At 38.4% G+C, this 21,537-nt stretch overlaps 1 protein-coding gene across 3 annotated transcripts in view; it reads right to left on the bottom strand.

The window, feature by feature from the left end:
* LOC127655955 (zinc finger protein 385D-like) overlaps positions 1 to 21,196 on the bottom strand; it is a 71,241-nt gene extending 50,045 nt beyond the window's left edge. For 2 of the 3 annotated variants that reach the window (XM_052144054.1, XM_052144055.1), the window contains exons 1-2: positions 20,729 to 21,196; positions 8,389 to 8,531 (exon numbers count right to left, since the gene is read on the bottom strand). In XM_052144054.1, coding sequence (XP_052000014.1) covers positions 8,389 to 8,531; positions 20,729 to 20,747 — 162 coding nt within the window. In that variant the 5' untranslated portion in view covers positions 20,748 to 21,196. The remainder of the gene's footprint in view (positions 1 to 8,388; positions 8,532 to 20,728) is intronic. The other variant, XM_052144052.1, reaches the window with a different exon arrangement.
* Positions 21,197 to 21,537: the final 341 nt, after the last annotated feature.

The raw sequence follows: 21,537 nt of genomic DNA, 5'->3' as shown, positions 1-21,537 counted from the left end.
AAGAGACAGAACTGTTTTTTAACACGTCTTGAACAAATCATTGTAAATACCTGTAAATATGGTACAAATAATGTTATTAAAGAATAAACATGTAACAAAAAATAGTGTATGCAATATAATATCATATTTATTGATTAAATACATTGATTTGTTCATTTTTAAAAGCTAAACTGAGACCAAAATTATATGAAATATAATTAGTAAAATAAATGTTTTTGTATTTTGCCTAGTTAGAAAGTCCCCTGTATAATTAACAGCATTAGCTGAGAGAGAATGTATTTCATATACAAGCAAAAGGGACATTATAACTGAAATATTCCCATATGAATCTATTTCGGATTGAAAGTCTGTGTATCGGAATCGAATCGGGAAATCTGTATCAATACCCGACCCTACTTGCCAGTCACCTGATGATCTTATTAGGAAAATCAACTTAATAAGGTTAAATCTAATTGTAGCAATAATAATATTGAGGCTGCTATGTAGTACACACAACATGGCAAGCATCAAATGTATGTAAAAAAAATTTGGGTGAGTAAATAACATTTGATATAAATTAAAATAAATAAAATGTGTATATATATATATATATATATATATATATATATATATATATATATATATATATATATATATATATACAGGTGGCGTTTCATCTTGATATGATGCTGCGAGTAATGAAATGACCTATGCTGTTTGTTCAAGGGGAAAAAAAACTAAATAATCCCCATAAAATTGTTTATTACAATTTGTAAGAATAACGGCATCAATGTCATTAAAGTGAATGTATGCTCTAAACAGTTGAATGTGATCTTTTGTGACATCACAATGTGGTGACACTGAAAGATGCAACTGTCATTACCCGTCTGTCACAAGGAGTGGTGTACCTTTTTTATTCATAGGTCACTGAAAACAATAATACAAATGACTCAAATGCTTAAAAAAATGCTTAAAAAAATGCTTCACGTGTACGGAAAAACACAGCTCATGGAATATGAGAGAATTTGAAAGAAATTGCAATTCAGCAAGCTAAACCCTCCAGGCGCAGATATGTATCTGTTTTTTCCCCCAACGATGCTGCATCTTCAATGCACAAATTGTTTTAATCAGAATGTATTACAGTGTATTACAAAGCTGCACAGACGACCTGGCAAAAAGCATCGGCGTAAAAATCTGTACTCGCTCCAGGGAATTATCAGTGCATTCCAGCAGGGAGAGGCCGCTTTCACAACACCAGGGACCAAACCATCACCGTGGGAATGACAAAAAGCTTGGAATAAGAAACCGCCACAGCTGGATGTGACTGTTTACTACGCCGCAGCCCAAAACAATGAGAAAACTAAAAGACGCTCACCCCACCTAGCTCTCACACACACCCTGTTCATGTTAGCACATTCGAAAGTCAAACGCAATAAAGGAAAAACAAATGTTGAGTGGGTGTGCATTCAATAGAGGTGTGTGTCAATAGTGCAACACCAAGATATTTTATTGCATTTTTCACATTAATATTTCAGTAAGAAGATTGAATGCCACTCAAACTGCGGCATTACATCGGCCAACACACAATTATTTATATTAGAACAAAATGCAAACACAGAACAAGCTCATTTCTAAGGATGTCTGTACAGATTGTCCGCGCAGCTGCACTGCAAGAGTTTTCATTTAATGATGAACACGCTGAAACCAAGGCATGCTATTTTATTTTTAATTTTCTTTACCAGTATTAATGTCCCTTTACTTCTCACTACTTCTATGGCCCTATGATAAAGCAGGAAGTTCAACATTTGTTACGCAAACCAACAAAGTCCAATTAAGAGGAATGCTCGTTTTTTTATTAATTAATTAGAGGTGGTGGAAAAAATCCATATTTCATGTAATTGCGATATTTTACCTCACAATACTTCATCGATATTCTACAATATTTTGGTTTGCATTTTTCACAGTATTTTTATTCAGCGTGAGAGAAGATGAAACGTACCGTAACATTAGGTCAAGGGCTTAGATATCCGCGTACTACCCCCCATTATTTATACCATGATCAATGGAAACATCTAAATGCTTCACGCTTAGACCTTTTTATTCAGTGCACAGAAGGTAGTGGATAAATAGGCTTACTTGTTTTTCAAAACAAGAACAACTGAGGAGCTTCAACAGGTAATTTCACACTGAAAACATTGGCCTTTAAACATTATTTGCAGTAGTTACACTGTGCATCAAAGGCAAAGGCACATCTGCCCCGCCTCTTTCCTCAAATTCATCCAATCAGATTGAAGCACTACGCGTGCACCGCACGAAAATGTAAAAACAAAGAAATTGGCATGTGCATGACTGTGCGAAACATAGCCTCGCAAATACTAGGTGGCAGCTGTGATGACATCACTTTGTCTGCTCGAACCCTCGCTAACAAGTGGCTTATTGGAATACCTGGAAAATCACCTTGTTTTGATGGAAAGTGCATGAGATTAAAGCTGACTGTGTCCTCCGTGTAATGTGTGTCCATCAAAGATGAGGCATACTCCTTAATCATTGAATAATGTGTTTTAATATCCTTTCTGTTCTTTACAGTCAGATAAAAAAGTTAAAACAAACATACATGCAGCATGGATGCGCTAAAGAGACCGAGAGATTCTTGTTAATGTGAAACACTGTGAAATGCACGTTGAAACTCTTAAAGTGACAGTAACCTTTTTGCGTTTCTCTTACAAATTAATGTAAACTCAAATGTTATTATTTGTAAATTGTACACATTATTTCAAACAGTGATGGCTCATATCATTATTATATATACAACATTTACATTTATGCATTTGGCAGACCCTTTTATCCAAAGCGACTTACAGTGCACTTATTACAGGGACAATCCCCCCGGAGCAACCTGGAGTTAAGTGTCTTGCTCAAGGACACAATGGTGGTGGCTCTGGGGATCAAACCAGCAACCTTCTGCTTACAAGTTCAGTGCTTTAGCCCACTATGCCACCACCACTCCATATACAATTTGATGATATAATATGAATTAATAGAACGAAGAATTTTTGTATGTTTTTACAGTTAAAATATGATTATAATAAAGATTTAAAAATACAAATATACACTTTCACACACTTTTTCAGGACAGTTCTGTTGATGTTCTGCACCTGATCAGCCTGACTGCATCTCACTATTTTTGAAAGCTTATTTGTTTGTGATCTTTTCTTATAGAGAAAGGTATATGAGCAACTCTTATTATATAAACTTTAAGCATTTATATTGTGTATTTTTTCGCCAGTATTTTGTTATTTAAATGTTATTATATCGAATCAAGATTATATATAGAATTATGAACCTCATATAGTATATTGAACTGAAAGTTAAGATAACCATATCGTCCCATCCCTACTTATTCCCATTCCGTAGTGCTCATCTAATAGACAGGTTAAGTTACGGCCAGACAAGCAGTCACCGTTGATGTTCACGTGTCACTCCCAGAGTTCCACTCCAGAGCAATTTTCCGTGGCACAGCTCAGGGAGAAATCAATAGCGTACGATTCTAACTGCTCTACAGGGGAAATAGAGTTTGTATTGTTTCTCAGAGACAAATGTGGGCTTCATTCGAGATGAATGGTATTTTCAAGGGAAGAAGAAAAGCCCTAACTGAAAACTGTTCAGCCTCATTCATTCACTGTTGTCTCTTTTCTCGACACACCCAGAGCTTGCCCATTATTTACAGCCTTTAAAGTATCGTCGTTAACCCGCAGGCTGTTATTAAGTCCATAGTGCTCAAATGGAGACATTTTTAAAGAAGTTTTCTGCAGCTCTTGCCATAAAACAACAATTCATAGGGAACAAATCTGTCAAACTCCAGCAAAAGAGGATAAAAACACCATAAAAGTATCATAGAATGAGTCCATATGACTTGAGGTATATATTTCGAGTCTTCTGAAGCCATAGGATAGCTTTATGTGAGGAACAGAGACAGAAATTATTCACTGATAATCTTGCCCTCCCTGAAAGATCACGTCAAGCCCACATTTGCGTACAGAATTTCAATACACAGGTGAGAACCAATCCCGTTTTGGCGTCAATGACGTTGATCCACCATTTTTTAAACACGTCACTCATTCTTTAATCTGCTTCCATATCATATGGTTTTGGAAGACTTGGAATATAGTGCACAAGTCATATGAACTACTTTTATTATTCATCAATGGTGTTTTTTTGTCCTTTTCAAAGCTTGACATTTACATTTATGCATTTGGCAGACGCTTTTATCCAAAGCGACTTACAGTGCACTTATTACAGGGACAATCCACCCCCCCCCCGGAGCAACCTGGAGTTTCTCCTTTTTGAAGAAACTATTCCTTTAAGCAAAGCCATTTGAAGGAGAATCCAATCAGCTCTTCATATTCCTCTCCACTTTGCTCTCAGTATGCCATGATACTATCTTCTGGCTCGCTGATGTATCTGCCCTTGGATGACCTCACAGACATCGACTACTACTTTTCTCATCTGATAGGCTCTATAAAGCATCGCTTAACTGTTCCTTTGAATCTACATCAGATACTCTTAATCTGCTCTGATTCTCCATCCACCTGAGGCTCACCTCCAAAAACTGTTCTCTGACATTTAAGAATTCACATATCAAGCCAGACCACTATATGGGCCAGGACAAGCCATGCTGATAAAACCTAGTAGCACTAATTTATCGTAGTATGACCTAGAGAGTCATAACTATGTCTGAATGTTTTACTAACCAGGCGGAAGTTTCAAGCAGCAAGGCATTTCCACACTGAAATCCAAATATTACGGTGCGTGAACAACAACAGCCAAGCAGAAGATATGCCATGTTTATGACCCTATTTTCCACCTGGTATTTAGGCTATGTTCAGACTGCATTTTTTCTCAAATCAGATCTTTTCAGGCAGACTGTCCGCACTAATAATTACAAGTGATCAAATCAGATTTGCGTGTTCAGACATAACCAACCTATCTGCATGGGTTGCTATGGTAATGACGTAGGCGTACCCAAGTGACAATGCTTTCAAAATAGATGCCGAGGGACAGAGTAGCCCGACCGCCTGGATGCGGGGAACGGCCACCATCCCTGAGGCGAAGAGGGATGGCTCCCTGACCAACCTGGAGTGATGGAGTCGTTGCCAGGGGCGGAGGAGTGTCCCCATATGCTGCCAGAAAAGCAGAGAGGCGTTCTGTCCGCTGGGGGTCGGAGGTTTGACTCCGGTCTGCCCGGGGAGGAGCGGCTGTCGTCCGCCTGAGAGTGTGGAAGAGTGATCGGGGACCACGCGACATCAGAGAACCGTTGAGTGAGCTTCTTCTCTCTCCTCTCTCTGTTGCTCCGTGTAGGCATTTCCCTCGCCTATATTGTTTTTTTGTTGTTGTTTTTCCCCTCCTGACCAGCCGGCAGACTACACATAGCCTTCACATTTGTTTGATAATTATAGGCATACAAAACTGCTGCATGTATACGAATCAGTAGGGAAAGGCCACCCATATTCCCATACAAAAACATGGATGTGGGAATGATCTGTGGTTGAAATTAGCACACTTCACTGCCATAAATACTTATCGTCTTATATTAAATATTAAATGCAATAATATCTTCCAATTTATTTGTTATTATTATTATTTATCATTTGATATTTACAGTTGTAGCTGTTATAATTCACTGGCATGAATGCCCATCTGTCTTGGATGCACCCCACGTTAAAACCGTGTCTTGCCTTGCTCATTGCACTGGATTATGAACAAATGAAATTAAACCGATTCTTTCAATAATCTTGTATTGAAATGATGATTTCTCATTTTAAAAATGCACTAACCACACTGTAATTTTAAAAGGCTTATTTAAAGCATTCAAACTATAGCTGTCTTAGACTAATTATTAGGACAAATGGTGTCCATCGTGACGCGGTAAGTGATTGTCCTGGGTTTTAAAGTGACGTCTGGTCACCCTAACTGTGAATGTCACCTGCACTACATGATACCACTTGTACCATGAATAAAACAAGTTGTGTGGCACGAAGAAGGAGAACTGGAAGAGGGATTAATCTTAATAACCATCTTAATAATGTGTGTGTGTGTGTGTGTGTGTGTGTGTGTGTGTGTGTGTATGTGTATGTGTGTGTGTGTGTGTATATGTGTGTGTGTGTGTATGTGTATATATGTGTGTGTGTGTATATGTGTGTGTGTGTTTGTGTATGTGTGTATGTGTATGTGTGTGTGTGTATATGTGTGTGTGTGTATGTGTGTATATATGTGTGTGTGTGTATATGTGTGTGTGTAAGTGTTTGTGTATATGTGTGTGTGTAAGTGTTTGTGTATATGTGTGTGTTTGTGTGTATATGTGTGTGTGTATGCATGTGCACGTGTGTGTTCCTGTGTGTGTGTATATGTGTGTGTCTGTGTGTCTGTGTGCGTGCATGTATATGTGTGTGTCTGTGTGTGTGTCTGTCTGTGTGTGTCTGTCTGTGTGTGTCTGTGTCTGTGTGTGTGTGTGTGTGTGTGTGTGTGCGTGCGTGTGTGTGTGTCTGTGTGTGTGTGTGTGTGTCTGTGTGTGTGTGTGTGCGTGCGTGCGTGCGTGTGTGTCGCTCTTATCGATTGCTTCACGTGGCAATAACTGTCCTAATGCTGAATCGCATGAAGATGTAACCCTGTCTGCATTCAGTGAACATTTTACAGTTGTGTGTAGGCACTGCGTCTGACTACTTGATGAGAGAGATGCTCAGCTGCAGTAAACATGGCGAGTTTTGGAGAATAAATGGTAAAGAATTTCATATTAACAGAGACGAATTCATCTGAACAATTAAACAGCAGAGAACATTTATTGTGTCACACAGCATTGAGAAGACGACGGTGCAGGTTGACCAATCAGAAGAAAGGGGCTTTCAGGTCCACCCATATGTGCGAATCAAATATTCAAGCCATTTGTTAGTGAAATCAAATAATCCAAACGCACAGTGTCCCATGGCTATTTTTCCAATTTCCTACTTTTAATTTGAGCATTAAATCAAAATTACGGGAAAAAAGTAATTATTTGTTTTTTAATATTGGTTTTGTGAATTAATACTTTTTTGTTTTTCCAATTTTTTTATTCCTGATTGAATATGAAACGAACGGATTAAAATGACATGAGATGTTAAAACTTCTTTTCAAACAAAACTAATACAATTTAACGAGATTTAAACTTAAAACAAGTTTATTTTTTATTACTATGATTAGTTTTTTAATAATATATTTTTAAGACATTTTTGACATACAGTATTTAAACATGGTAAACAAGACAAAAATGTTTTTTTAGATACAAATGTGTCTTTTATACACACGTTTTCATCCTAACTCGATATAAAGCCTCTCAAAGCAACATTTTACAGTGTTTGGCTGCATCCATTAATTCTCAATATGATAATATGCAGTGAATATAGGCCATTAAACTGAAACTGAGCATGCATGAATGTGGTCGTTGTGATTAACAGCATGCCGTTTTCAATAAATCGCTCAAGTTTTAAAAATGGCCTTATCGGATGAAACTGAGACTCTTATCTTTTGACTCAAACAGGTTTCAATGTAAAAAAGTTATTGGGTTTCTTTCCAGATGTAATTTTGTTGGCATTTGTTGTTTTGTCACATGAGTTTAACCCTTTACTGACAGCACAGAGTCTTCTAAACTGAGATCAGTCGGTTTAAATTAAATTAAATTATGCATTGCGTATAGCGAAGCCTAAATACAAAGCATGTGGACGCAGGGTTGCAAGAGGTTAAAGTAGCCCTTGCGGCTCGTGTGTCATATTCCAAGTCTTCTAAATGCCTAAGATAGGTTTATATGAGAAACAAACCATTATTGTAAGTCATTTTTCACTGAAAATCCACATCTAAAACTTTTTAAAGCTAAATAAGGATGCACTGATGGCATAATTTCATCTTTAAATACGTGATGATCCCGTATTTCAAGGCTCGGTTGGCAACCCTACTCATAGTGCTCATGTACGTGCAACGGACATCAAGATTTTCCAAGATATTAATTAGAATTTGTACTTTTGAGTTATACATTATAAAGTAAGTCATACAGGTTTGGAACAACATGAGGATGAGTAAATGATGGCAGCATTTTTGGCTGAACTGTAAGTATTTAAGTATCAACTTTGCCTCTGATGTTCCTCCGAAACATCATAACCCGTGTTCATAACCCAAACTAGCCACGGCAACAGCTGCTTTTACATAACCAGAATGCAGCGCAAACCGTTATAGCCCCAGAATAGCCCCTCGAATGACAATTATCACAAACGACACCCTCTTCAAACCACCATGTACGGTATGTGTAACCACCAGCTAAACAACACAGAGAGGCTCATTAGCACCTCTAGGCTGTGAGTGTGTGTTTGTGAGTGTGAGACTCACAGTGCTGAAGCTGGGAATGAAGCTGAGTGCGGAGCTGCTGTCCAGAGCGAAGGGGAAGAAGTGTTTCATGCCCAGTGAGGGCGGTACAGCGGGCAGAGGAGCTCGAACCAGCGCTGGCATCAGTCCACTCTGACACGCATTACCTGAAGACGAGGAGAAAGAGAGAGAGATATATTACGCAGTTGAGTTTTGAGATGAACACATTACTGGTTTTCATGTGATCCATCTGTGCACATTTTTTCCAAATGAAAAAACGATTTCATCATAATGTTAAAAAACGAATGACGCAGTGTACACAGACCTAACGGCAACATATCGTAATCAAATCAATTACAGATTGTTGCAATTATTATCATCACTGTTGTACAAAGTATCAGCGCTCTTCTCTAATCACATTACTGGACCAGAACTAACTGGTAGGATAAGCATCTCTAAAATCCTTATAAAGGTTGATAAGAATGTTGTTCAACCCTGAAACCCTAAAATCCAATTGATTGCACTGTTGTTCCTGGATCAACAAGGATAATGATCTAGACAAAGTTCGTGAGTGGAGTTCATGAGATCATTTCAAGCAAGACGTGATGATTCAGAACATTTCATTTTCTTTTCTATGCCTCAGTGCTTTGCCACACACTTTGCCAGATCGCTGCCAACAATCTAGATACTATCAACAATGAAATACACATCATGATTCTCGTAACATGTTTCCTCAAAACCAAAACAGTCTGCTGTGCCATTCACCATTTAACATACTCCCTCAGTCATATTAATACTTGTGCAATATGCTTAGTATCAGATAGAGACTGTATTGGCTGTTATCTGTAATAGCAGTAGGCAAGAACTCTAGGGCCTAGCGGGAAAGACATAAACCAGTGGCGGAAAACAAAAGTAGATGGCTTGTTTTATTACAGAATGAGTTTGTGTAGGAGGGATTGGAAAGGCAGATTTTTAAAAACACATTACATTACTAACACCAATGAGAAAGAAAATGCTTTCCATCTCCAAATGAAGATAAAGAAGGCCAGAGAAGAAATTAAAATAAAGGGGGGAATGGGATTGCCCAGAGGTTGCTCTTTCAAACCTAAGAAGACTTAATGGGAGGTTCTCATTTGCATTTAATTTAATTATCAGATGTTTTCCCTACAATTGACCATTTTTGGCACCCTGTAGGAATATAGAGCTATAAAAATAACGTGGACAGCATAGCGCAGATAATTTGGTCTCAGGAGAACTTTATGAGAAATGTTTGACTTCATATTGAAAACTCTCGCAGACTTTGGTATCTCTGCAAAACCGAGCGCAGTCTTGAGACATCACTGCTCTTTTCTAAACTCTAAGAAACATACTGTATGTGAGACTTCTGAGACATCTGAGAAGCAGGGGACTCCATTTGTGCTCTAATTAATCTCATTTGATCTCATTGCTGTCTAGGATAAACAATTAAGATATTGAACAGATCTCCACTGGGTTACCCGAAACACTAAGTCGAACGATAGCAGCATTTAAGTAGTACTTAATCTCTAAGGCTCGTTTCTCAAAAACATCATTGTCTAAGTAGTTCGTAAAAACGTTCATAAATTAACGAAAGCTTTGAACCACTCTTAAGTTCATTAAGTGCAACTTAAACATATATTTCTGGCATATTTCTCAGTTTATTTTAAACACAATTTATTTAATAAATTGCATAAATATGGTATTTTGATCATTGGAAATCCATTGTAAACAGAGGATAAATAAAAGTGTTGAAATAATTTCTGTGCATTCGATGTGATAGGTCATATAGGTTATATTAGCCTACATTGATAAGCATAATTGTAATGGGAATACAAAGACGACATAGTTTAAAACTTAAATACATATGCCATAATAACGTTAACAGATTAGTTTAGGGCGACAGTGTGCAATGAGAGATTCCCTCTCTCTCTCTCTTTCTCCTCCTCTTCTTTCTTCCTCCAATGGCTGGTTCAAATCGGCTTGTCCACTATTTTCATTTTGAGAAGACAAACTCCAGGACATACTGTCCAAAGTGATCAGCACCTTTGGATTGGACAGCTCCCATAATGAAGCACTTAATTTCTATTTTATAATGAGCGATCTGCAAGCTGGTTTGGGACACAGCCATTACTCCATGGTAAAATAAGGAGCGACGTTAGTTAAGATGATCGTTAAAGCTTAAGTTACAACGTTATCAGGAAACCCAGCCCTCATTTGTGATTTTTCTTTCACATGGGGTTAGGTACAGTGGTCAAGGGGTGAACAACCCAACCAAATTAGCAAAGCAAATAAAAACTGAAAACACAACATAAATAAGCAACAACACAATGCAATTAAGCCACAACACAACAAAATTAAGCTCCAATTCAATGGAAAAACCCCAATCCAATGAAAAAAAGCCAGAGCTCAACGAAAATAAGCCACAACACAATGAAAACCAACAACACAACCAAATTAAGCCACGACACAATGGAAAACCAACAACAACCAAATTAAGCCACGACACAATGGAAAACCAACAACACAACCAAATTAAGCCACAACACAATGGAAAACCAACAACACAACCAAATTAAGCCATAACACAACCAAATTAAGCCATAACACAACCAAATTAAGCCACAACACAATGGAAAACCAACAACACAACCAAATTAAGCCATAACACAACCAAATTAAGCCATAACACAACCAAATTAAGCCATAACACAATGGAAAACCAACAACACAACCAAATTAAGCCATAACACAATGGAAAACCAACAACACAACCCAATTAAGCCACGACACAATGGAAAACCAACAACACAATGGAAAACCAACAACACAACCAAATTAAGCCATAACACAACCAAATTAAGCCATAACACAATGGAAAACCAACAACACAACCAAATTAAGCCATAACACAATGGAAAACCAACAACACAACCAAATTAAGCCACAACACAATGGAGAAACCAAAGCACAACATAAATAAGACACACAACAAAATTAAGCTCCAATTCAATGGAAAAACCACAACCCAATGAAAAAAAGCCAGAGCACAACGAAAATAAGCCACAACACAATGGAAAACCAACAACACAACCAAATTAAGCCACGACACAATGGAAAACCAACAACCCAAAGGAAATAAGCTACAACACAAACAAAATTAAGCTCCCACACAACAGAAAAAACCCAACCTATTGGAAATAAGCCAGAAAAGAATGGAAATAAGCCACAACCCAACTGAAATAAGCCACAACAAAACGAATTAAGACACCACAAAATGGAAAAACAACAGCACAATGGAAATAAGCCACAAAACAACTTAATAAATCCACAAGACAAAATTAATAAGACACAACACAACAAATTTATCACAAAATGAATTGTTAAACGCCGTACTTGTATGTGCTCTGGCCAATACCTGGTTGGGTTGCTATCAGAACTCTTAATGCACATAATTTCATCAACATTTGCTCGAACCTTTAACGGGCAATAATGCCAAAATTACGCCACAGTACCTGCGGCTATTCTTGCGTACCATCAGCTCTTATAAGTTTTCCTGGGCCATGAAAAATGGGCTGTATACAGGCTGTAGCATTCGCTCTGACAGCAAAGCATTCAGGGGAAATGCTTAGCTCGCCGGTTAATGTTCTCTTGTGACTGGTTGACTGGGGAACTCTTATAGTGACTTTCAGTGGGACAAGTAGCTCTCATGATCTCTCATGCACAGTCAGACTGCCACACGATTTAAAAAAGATACGTTTTCGGATTATTTTGCTGCGTTCTGTCTAATTTCTTTTGTGCTTTTAGCTTTAATTTGCTTTGCTTATTTGGTTGTGTTGTGCACTTTTCAGCCACCGTAGTTACGTCTGCCATAGCCAAAATAAACTACATTTGTTTTCTCTCCTTGTATTGAGTCTTCTCACTTTATTCTCATTGTGGACTAGAAAATTCACTTTTTTTCTTTCCAAAGGGATAGTTTTCTGTGCATCACGTTCAAATGGATTGCAAAACACACCGTTACTAATTATTCTAGTCCTTCAGGTCTTTGGAGGAGGAAAATAAAAAAGAGAATAATAAAGAAACACTCCCTTGATACAGCCTTGGTTTAATACGCCACATGCCTTTGTGCAAGTGCAAGCACGTCTTCGTTCTCCCTCAACAAAGCATGTCATCTCCAGGCCTTCACGTCCATGACTTGACTCTGACATGACACATGACATCAGGCTAGAAGAATGCTGTCACTGAGCCAGGCAATGAACAAGAAAACAGAACAAAATATGCAAGAAAAACCGCAAACTGAGTGACAGCAGGAACTGTGGCGGAGAATTAACCATTCTCCGGCACTAACTAGGAGGTCTACTTCAGAGCAAAGCATCTGTGTTTTATGTCCTCGGGGACAATTTTAAAAGTATTATGAGGTTTGAAACAAGATTCAAGAAAACATCTTTCTGGAAAAAAATACCATTTCAACCAAACAACCAAAACATAAATGCTGGAAACATGTAATTTGCATTTAAAGCTTTCAGCTTTGTCTGTTAGCCCTGAGCTCATCTATATGCTATTGTACTCCTAAAAGGTGAAAATATAAACTTTTAACGACACAACGCCATAACACATTGGAAAAAAAGGACAATGGAAATAAGACACAATACAGTGAAATTAAGCTCCAATACAATGGAAAAAAAAAAACAACCCAATGGAAATAAGCCACAAAATGCAAAATGCAATAGAGTGCATCAGTCTGATTCCGGAAGTAAAAATTAAATACATTTTTCCTTTTAAAGACAAACCTTCCATGAGCTCCAAGGTTGTTAAATGATGTTATTTGCTTCTGTTGAAGCCGTCAGTCCGTGTTATCAACATTTTTAAAATTTGTGTTTAATAGTGGAAACCCTCGTGTAGAACCCCATTACCCATGGTCCTAAAGGGATCCACCAATCAGAGTTGCAGCACACAAAGTGCACCAAAAAAACTTTGCAGAAACCGTCCACTCCCATTCTCAAACGACTTGTACATTTGTATATGTATCTTAATATATTGCATTCAACTAGTTTTTTTATACTTATTACCAAACAATTTAAATCAGTAGTTTTATCATTTTCCAGCGTTCCATAATTCGCAGTTCTTCATGGGATTGTAGTTTATTCCCTCATTAAAGACATTAAGTACAGTTTTGTACCTTTGACCGATTTTCGAATACATATTTGCTTCAAATCAAAGTTTGTAATGTTGTGATTTACTTCAGAGCTCGATCGTTTGATTCATGGCTTAGAACTCTTTCAATAAGGATTTTATGAAATCCAGATATTTGACATTTCTGCATTTGGCAGACGCTTTTATCCAAAGTGACTTATAGAGCACTTATTACAGGGATAATCCCCCCGGAGCAACCTGGAGTTAAGTGCCTTGCTCAAGGGCCCAACAGTGGCATCTTGGTGGTGATTTTGTCTGGGTTTTTTTGTTTTGTTTTTAAAGCAACAGGACTTGTTCAATTGATTAGATTAAAAGCCTTGTAATAGTTACAAGGCTTTTTGACACAGTGCCTGTTGCATGAGCAAGCGTGTGGTTTTCTTTTACAGTTCTGTTTTCTATTGCAAAGAACAAACATGTGGAAAATATCCAATCTTCTCTGCCCTGCAGTTAGTCATTACGCTGCTTTTGTTTTAAATATAGCTTATTTTCAGCTATATTTTCAGACCAGCTCCATAACTCAAGTATTTAAAGAAACCCCTCGTGCTTCTAAGAAAGTATCTAAGACCTTCTGCAAGGGACCAGGAGAAAGACTGGTTAAGAGAAGATGAGATTGTACAGCAGCCCAAAATGTACCTGTACACTTATGCACTTAAACATACTGTATATATATATATCCATCCATCATCAACCGCTTATCCTGTGTACAGGGTCGCGGGGGGCTGGAGCCTATCCCAGCTAACATTGGGCGAAAGGCGGGGGACACCCTGGACAGGTCACCAGTCCATCGCAGGGCCACACATAGACAGACATACACTCACATCCACATCCACACCTTTTTTGGGGACACCAATTAACCTAGCCTGCATGTCTTTTGGATGGTGGGAGGAAGCCAGAGTACCCGGAGAGAACCCACGCAGACACGGGGAGAACATGCAAACTCCACATAGAAAGGCCGGGGCAACCAGGGTTTGAACCCACAACCTTCTTGCTGTGAGGCGACAGTGCTAACCGCTGCACCACCGTGCCGCCCGTGTGTGTGTGTGTGTGTGTGTGTGTGTGTGTGTGTGTGTGTGTGTGTGTGTGTGTGTGTGTGTGTGTGTGTGTGTGTGTGTGTGTGTGTGTGTGTGTGTGTGTGTGTGTGTGTGTGTGTGTGTGTGTGTGTGTGTGTGTGTGTGTGTGTGTGTGTGTGTGTGTGTGTGTGTGTGTGTGTGTGTGTGTGTGTGTGTGTGTGTGTGTGTGTGTGTGTGTGTGTGTGTGTGTGTGTGTGTGTGTGTGTGTGTGTGTGTGTGTGTGTGTGTGTGTGTGTGTGTGTGTGTGTGTGTGTGTGTGTGCGTGTATTTATCACTTTGTGGGGACCAAATGTCCCCATAAGGATAGTAAAACCCGAAATGTTTGACCTTGTGGGGACATTTTGTCGGTCCCCATGAGGAAAACAGCTTATAAATCACACTAAATTATGTTTTTTGAAAATGTAAAAATGCAGAAAGTTTTCTGTGAGGGTTAGGTTTAGGGGTAGGGTTAGGTTTAGGGGATAGAATATAAAGTTTGTACAGTATAAAAACCATTATGTCTATGGAAAGTCCCCATAAAACATGGAAACACAACATTGTGTGTGTGTGTGTGTGTGTGTGTGTGTGTGTGTGTGTGTGTGTGTGTGTGTGTGTGTGTGTGTGTGTGTGATTAGATATTCCTATTAGATATTTCCCAACCATAAAGGTGTAGCATTGCCATGATGTGTAAAGAATTAAAGGAAAGTGTGTAACTTCTTCTATTGGCTGACCAATCAGATAGTGCTGCCTCAAACCACATTGGTTAAGCTACAAATAGCTTAAAGTTAACTTAAGATAGCAAATGAGAAGAAAACATTAGCTTAATAAAACCTCTTTGTTTGATATGTTGTTATCTTGTCAGGGTTGTATGTGTTTTGTTCCATGTCATGTTTGTTCCTGTTTCCTTGTCATGTGATTCTAGCTCTGCCGTGCTCCTTCGAGTCTTTGGCTACTCTCCGGGTATCCAGTTCTCCATGGTTTCACCACTCGAGCCTCTCACGGCTCTGCCTTCCATGACTCTGCCCCTCGAGCCTCTCATGGCTCCACCCCCCACGGGCTCCGCCCTGGTCTCATGCTCCATGCTATGGTTTCACCAGACCATGCCCCACACCTTGTTTCACCGTGTTTCCATGTCCTGCCACGTATTGCCATAACCCCCACCCCCAGCTCCCTTTTGAACTTGTGTTTTTTTTGGGGAGTCAAGCTACCCCTTGATGGGGGGATATGTCAGGGTTTTGTTCCATGCCATGTTTGTTCCTGTTTCCTTGTTATGTGATCTTGTCATTTGATCCCCAGGTCATGTGATTTCATGTTTCCCTCCATGTTCATGTGTCTTGTTTTCATTGGTTTATTGTCTTGTAACCTTGTTATCAGTTCTGTCTTGTCATTGGTTATCATTGTCATGTTTCTCCCTTGTCCGTGTATTTAAGCCTCATGTTTGCCATTGTCAGGTATTGTTAATGTAACATTGTTTGTGAGTGTAACTTTGTTAGATGTCCATGTCAAGTTTAGTCAAGATAATGTCAAGTTAGCTGCACTTGGGTTCATCACACGTCATGGTCTTTGTCATTGTCAGTGACAGCGTTACATATCTAATGCAAAGATATTTTTAAGTGTGCTTGACTTTTCAGAGTTACTGTAAATAAGTCCAAGAATGAACTTTGATGCTTTTCACTCCATCAACACCCATGAGGTCCATTAAACATAGCTTAAACACACAGCTAACCGCTTCTATCTCTGCTGCAGCTATCACAAAAAAACAACTGCGAGGACAGAAGTGGGTATATGTGTGCCAGAGAAACTGTATTTCCATCTCCATATCTCCTCAGATGTGCCCGTTTTCTTAAAACAACTCGTGCTGCTCGCAGCAGTGCTGATTGAGAGAAAATAAGATGATGTCTGGAGGACAAAGAAGGCACGTAAATAATTAATGGACATCAGCCGCTGTGTTTGCACATCGCTTGGATTCTCCTAGACTTGATCCAGACTGCTTTCTCCACATGTCTCTTTGTATATCTGACTAAAAAACTCAAAGGACACTCAAGACACACAATGCAAAGAAACCGAGAGTTCATTCCTTTCAAAATGTAATTTAAAATTGTTAATGCATTTGACGAGATGAAGAACCATTTAGAGGTGGGCAACAATTTTGGTACAGGTGCCACATCGGGCATAAGTAGTGCATAGGGGGCCACATTGCACTCCTTTTAAGAAACAATGTTCCTCATTGATTTGGTTCTTATATCTTTTAAGCCCAGAAATATTAGGCTACTCAATTTTCTGAAGTGTATCTGTGACTAATGGGACTATTCTGCAATTGCCTAAAGTTTTGTAGTGCTCTACAAAGGTAGATACTTCTCTAGCAGGCATTAAAAACCGAATAAAAATTATTTTACTTCCCTGGTAATATATTATTCAATTTAACAGTCTCTACATCAGGGATCTGTTTTAATAAAAATAAAAAGAATCTAAAATTATAGAACTTTTAATGTTTGTCGCAATGAGGGCCAGTTTATTATTTTATTCTCAAAACATTTACATTTAAGCATTTGGCAGACGCTGTTATCCAAAGTCACTTACAGTGCATTTATTACAGGGACAATCCCCCCGGAACAACGTGGAGTTAAGTGCCTTGCTCAAGGACACAATTGTGGTGGCTGTGGGGATCGAACCAGCGACCTTCTGATTAACAGTTATGTGCTTTAGCCCGTTACGCCACTCCATCGCCAATAGTTTGATCGCCAATAGTTTGTCCGCCAATGGTTTGGCTTTCCATTCAGCACACAACTGAATAAAACAGGCTGCATGACTATAATAAATGGTTCCTACAGTTGCGAGGGACTTTACACAAATAATAAATACATATTCGTCTCTCGCTAGCTTTTGCTCGAGTGTCAATGATTCTCTTTATAAGCACCAAACAGCACAAGCAGCCTCAAGAATGAATACACAGTATCACACTTGTCCTTGAGCAGACAAATATTGCACGAGAGATCGCTAAAGTTTGTTCAAAAAGGAAAGCAAGAGATAGACAGAGGGCACTCCCATGCACGGTTGCCAGATTGTACAAAATAATTAAAATATTCGCCAGAATATTTCTAATTTGCGCAAGAAGAAATCTCTGATTGGGGTCTGCATCTCATATCTGGCAACCCTGAGCATGTTAAACATTTGAGGAGGTGTGTTAGGTCCCAATACAAGATAACTGAAATATCCAATGAATATTGGGACTGATTACATAAAAAAAAATCTGCCATATCTTATGAAAATGATGTGACTTTTTTGCTAAATGATATTACGTTGTTCATTACACATAATGCGGCAGTTCTGACGTGAAATATCCCAACAGTTGATGTTTTAAGGTTAATGCTCTATCGAGTTTTAAATCAACAAAACCTCCCTACACTAAAACCTTAAACCTAAACCTAACTGCTAGTGTCAGAAAAGGGAAATGTGAGATGAAAACCTGGCAACCCTGAGCATGTTAAACGTTTCTGGAGGCGCGTTAGGTCCCAATGCATGATAACTGAAATATCCAAAGAAAAAACGCTTTAAGGATGAATGAGTGCATACTTAGCCAGGTAAATGAATTGCTTCCTTCTGGAAGAAGATAAAAAGTGCCACATTGTAAATTAAATAGATTTAAGAACTCATTTGTGCCTGTATCAGTGCGAATTTGTAATAGCAGTTCACATTGATTGAATGTATTTTATTGTGTTTGTGTGTTTTCTATGGGTAATTTTAATGTTTAATGACATGTAGCAACATGGAGTCCACTCCAAATTTCCCCTTGGGGACAATAAAGTATACTTTGACTTTGAAAACCACAATTGCTGAAGCAACAACGTCATATTGTGGTGCTTCTATGACACTTTCGGTTCACATGTCAACTCATGTGCTCTTAAGGACTCGTACCCTGATCCTTTGCGATCACAAGTGCAGCGCTCTATCAGTTGAGCTACCGCGCAATTTGATCCCATTTGAACAAGCTTGTAAATGTAGTTGGGAATGTAATGCAAATGTCAACATGCATCGGCTTACATGCACTATAGTAAAAGTGTTTAGATATCATGAGATAGAATTGTGTGAGAACTAGAAAAGATTATTTTATGTTGTTTTTAGATATTTAGTAAAACCTTACTAGCAGTGGTCAGGAAACACTACCTGTGTGCTCTACAATCTGAGGTCATTAAACAAATAAATAAAAGATCTGGGGTTAACAACACTGCAGTTTGTGCTGTCATCAGCCACATCAAAACAAGAGCTACCCTGGGCTAAAGGCACAGAGGTCAAACAGACACATTTCTAACATTAATACCTTTTAAATAAATCATGTCAGCTAATAGACCATTTACAGACAAGAATCAACACAGATATGATCCAAACCAGCAGCCGTATGTGACTGCTCAACCAGCACTGAATAAATAAAGTTTCCTGCCCTGGAGCATTATACTGTATGTGTATGAACATGTTCAGTGTTTGCATTGCATTCATATAGTTGACATAATAACCTGGATATGTTCCACAGCGTAGTAAGCTGACTTGCTCTTTACAGCCTACATAGGAAGCATCACACAAACAGTGCTTTTTATGCGATGCACACTGGAGATTCGACTCTATAAAAGTTTGCTATATGATAACAATTTTTTTTAAATATATAACACATAAAGTTCATAGTAAAAAATATTTAATAGATATTATTTCTATTTGTAAATCAATTAGAATATTTTAGACAGACAGGGGGAAAAGGCAGCTGGTGTAGCTATGCAGCACGACAATAAAAGGCGTATATCAACTAATTGACAGTCATGCATGTTCAGTGTAGCTTTGATAATTATAACAGATTTTCATGCATCGCAAAATGCAACTTATGCAAAAAAAGCTAATTCAATGCAAAAAAATAAAGGTCAAACAACGATAGCAGTGTGACATGATATACTCCATCTAAAAGGATTTTTAACCACATTTTCTCATTTGTTTATTATTGTAATTCACGCCAAGAGACTACATGAAATATTTGTAATTTTTGTAAAAAAATTACATTCAAATAAATAAAAAAATTCATGGCAAATCACATGACTAGCTATTTAGAGTGTTCTGTGTTCAATACAAGTTAAGCTCAACTGGCGATTTTCAACACGTCTATTTAAACTATTTGACGTTTATTATTTGACTATGTAAAACAAAACATCAAATTGCGCTTATAGATTATGAAACTTACAATGGAGGTGCAGCCACAGTCATTCAAATACACACTGTTACAAACGTAGATACACAAGACGTAAACAATAAACATGTTAACATGATTTTAGTGTGATCAAACTGCTTGTGTAAAGTTATAGTCAATATTAAAACTTTGTTGTCATGAAGACATAATGTCATAAACACTATAATCTGGAACTCACTCAAACGCCACTAAATCCCTGATATTATCACACTAAAATAATTTTAACACATATAATGTTTGTCTTGTGGCTATATTTTTTAAAAGGTTTATATTTGATTTTTTTACTGACAGACCCCATTCACTTCTATTGTAAGTGTATTACTGTAAAATTATTATTTATTTGTTGTGGTAATCAACATTATTCCAAATAACTGAGCTTACAATGTTTTAAACCCAGAACATTCCTTAAAATAAAAAGAGAAAATACATAAAAAATATTTCCATTAAAAAAATATGCACTTTTTACTTTTTAAAAAAATGCATGTCATCAACTATCCCCAATGCATTTTCTGTTCAATGGCTTTTTAAAATGTCCTTTCCCACAGTACATTCCTAATGAAATGGCACCAAGAAACATCATTACAGATAAACAAGCTGTGACACACATTTCCCAAAATCTTCTAATCCTTTCCATTTTTCCAGAGCTCTTTCGCGGCAAACCACAGCCCTGCTCTCTCTCCGCTCTGAAACGCTCTCAGTAAGAAATCCCCACCATGAAACCAAGACAGCGAGTCTACAAAACACATCCACAGACTTTCAAACAGCACTCACGCCGTGGTAATAGTTGACAAGGTGTCTGACTGAAAACCAACAGCACTGCACTGATTTGGGAAGTGAGTAGAACATCAATCCCCTTTTTTAGATTACAGCTTGCACTTACCAATATACATGCTCTCCATGGTCCTCACACATCCAGACCTGTGGCGTCCCCATACACCGCTTCCTTCAAGAGTGAATCCATGATCTCAGCAGGGTCTCATCTGTGGTTTGAGGGGGGAACTGTGACCACGCGAGCTTCCACACCACAGTGGTCCGTATTGTTTTCTTGCGATGTCTTGGTGGCTCTATGAGTGTTTGTGGTCTGTTTCAACTGGCCCCTAGAGAGATCCTACTTTAGAAGAACTCTCTCTCTATCTCTCTCTCTCTCTCTCTCTCTCTCTGTCTGTCCCTCTCTCTTGCAGCTCTCAGCTCTGTCCTCTTATCGTCAGCTGTGGCTCCGTGAGATGTGATTCTCTCCAGCTGTAATCTGAATCCTCGTTGAACGAGGTCTCTCCGCGGTGCCGATATCAGCATCTGTGGTGGGAGTCGAGCAGCAGCTGCTTATTTGTTCTGTCTGAGTGTTCCTCAGCGCTCACTCTCTCTCTTGCTCTCTCTCTCTCTCTCTCTCTCACTCTCCTTATCTCTCTTTTTTCTTTCACCTCCTCCCTCACCTCACCTCTCACATGCTCGTTCTGTCTCCAGTGAAATGGGGACATTATTAAAGTTAAAATGATTCATTATCATGAATAAAGTCTACTAGATTTTTACATCTAGTTTGCTTTATTTATTTATCGGGCAAGAAAATGTGAGTGGTGATTGACTGCGCAAAAATCAATATCATGATGCTAGACCATCGCTATACAGTTGCTAGGGTGTTCTGGTGGTGGTTAGGGCATTGCTAAGTGGAAATTGTTTTGGGTGTTTTGCCAG

The sequence above is a fragment of the Xyrauchen texanus genome, chromosome 15 (genome assembly GCF_025860055.1).
Source record: "Xyrauchen texanus isolate HMW12.3.18 chromosome 15, RBS_HiC_50CHRs, whole genome shotgun sequence".
In the NCBI taxonomy this organism is placed as follows: domain Eukaryota; kingdom Metazoa; phylum Chordata; class Actinopteri; order Cypriniformes; family Catostomidae; genus Xyrauchen; species Xyrauchen texanus.
Note: the sequence above shows the minus strand (reverse complement) of the source record. Positions and strands in the feature narration are given on the sequence as shown.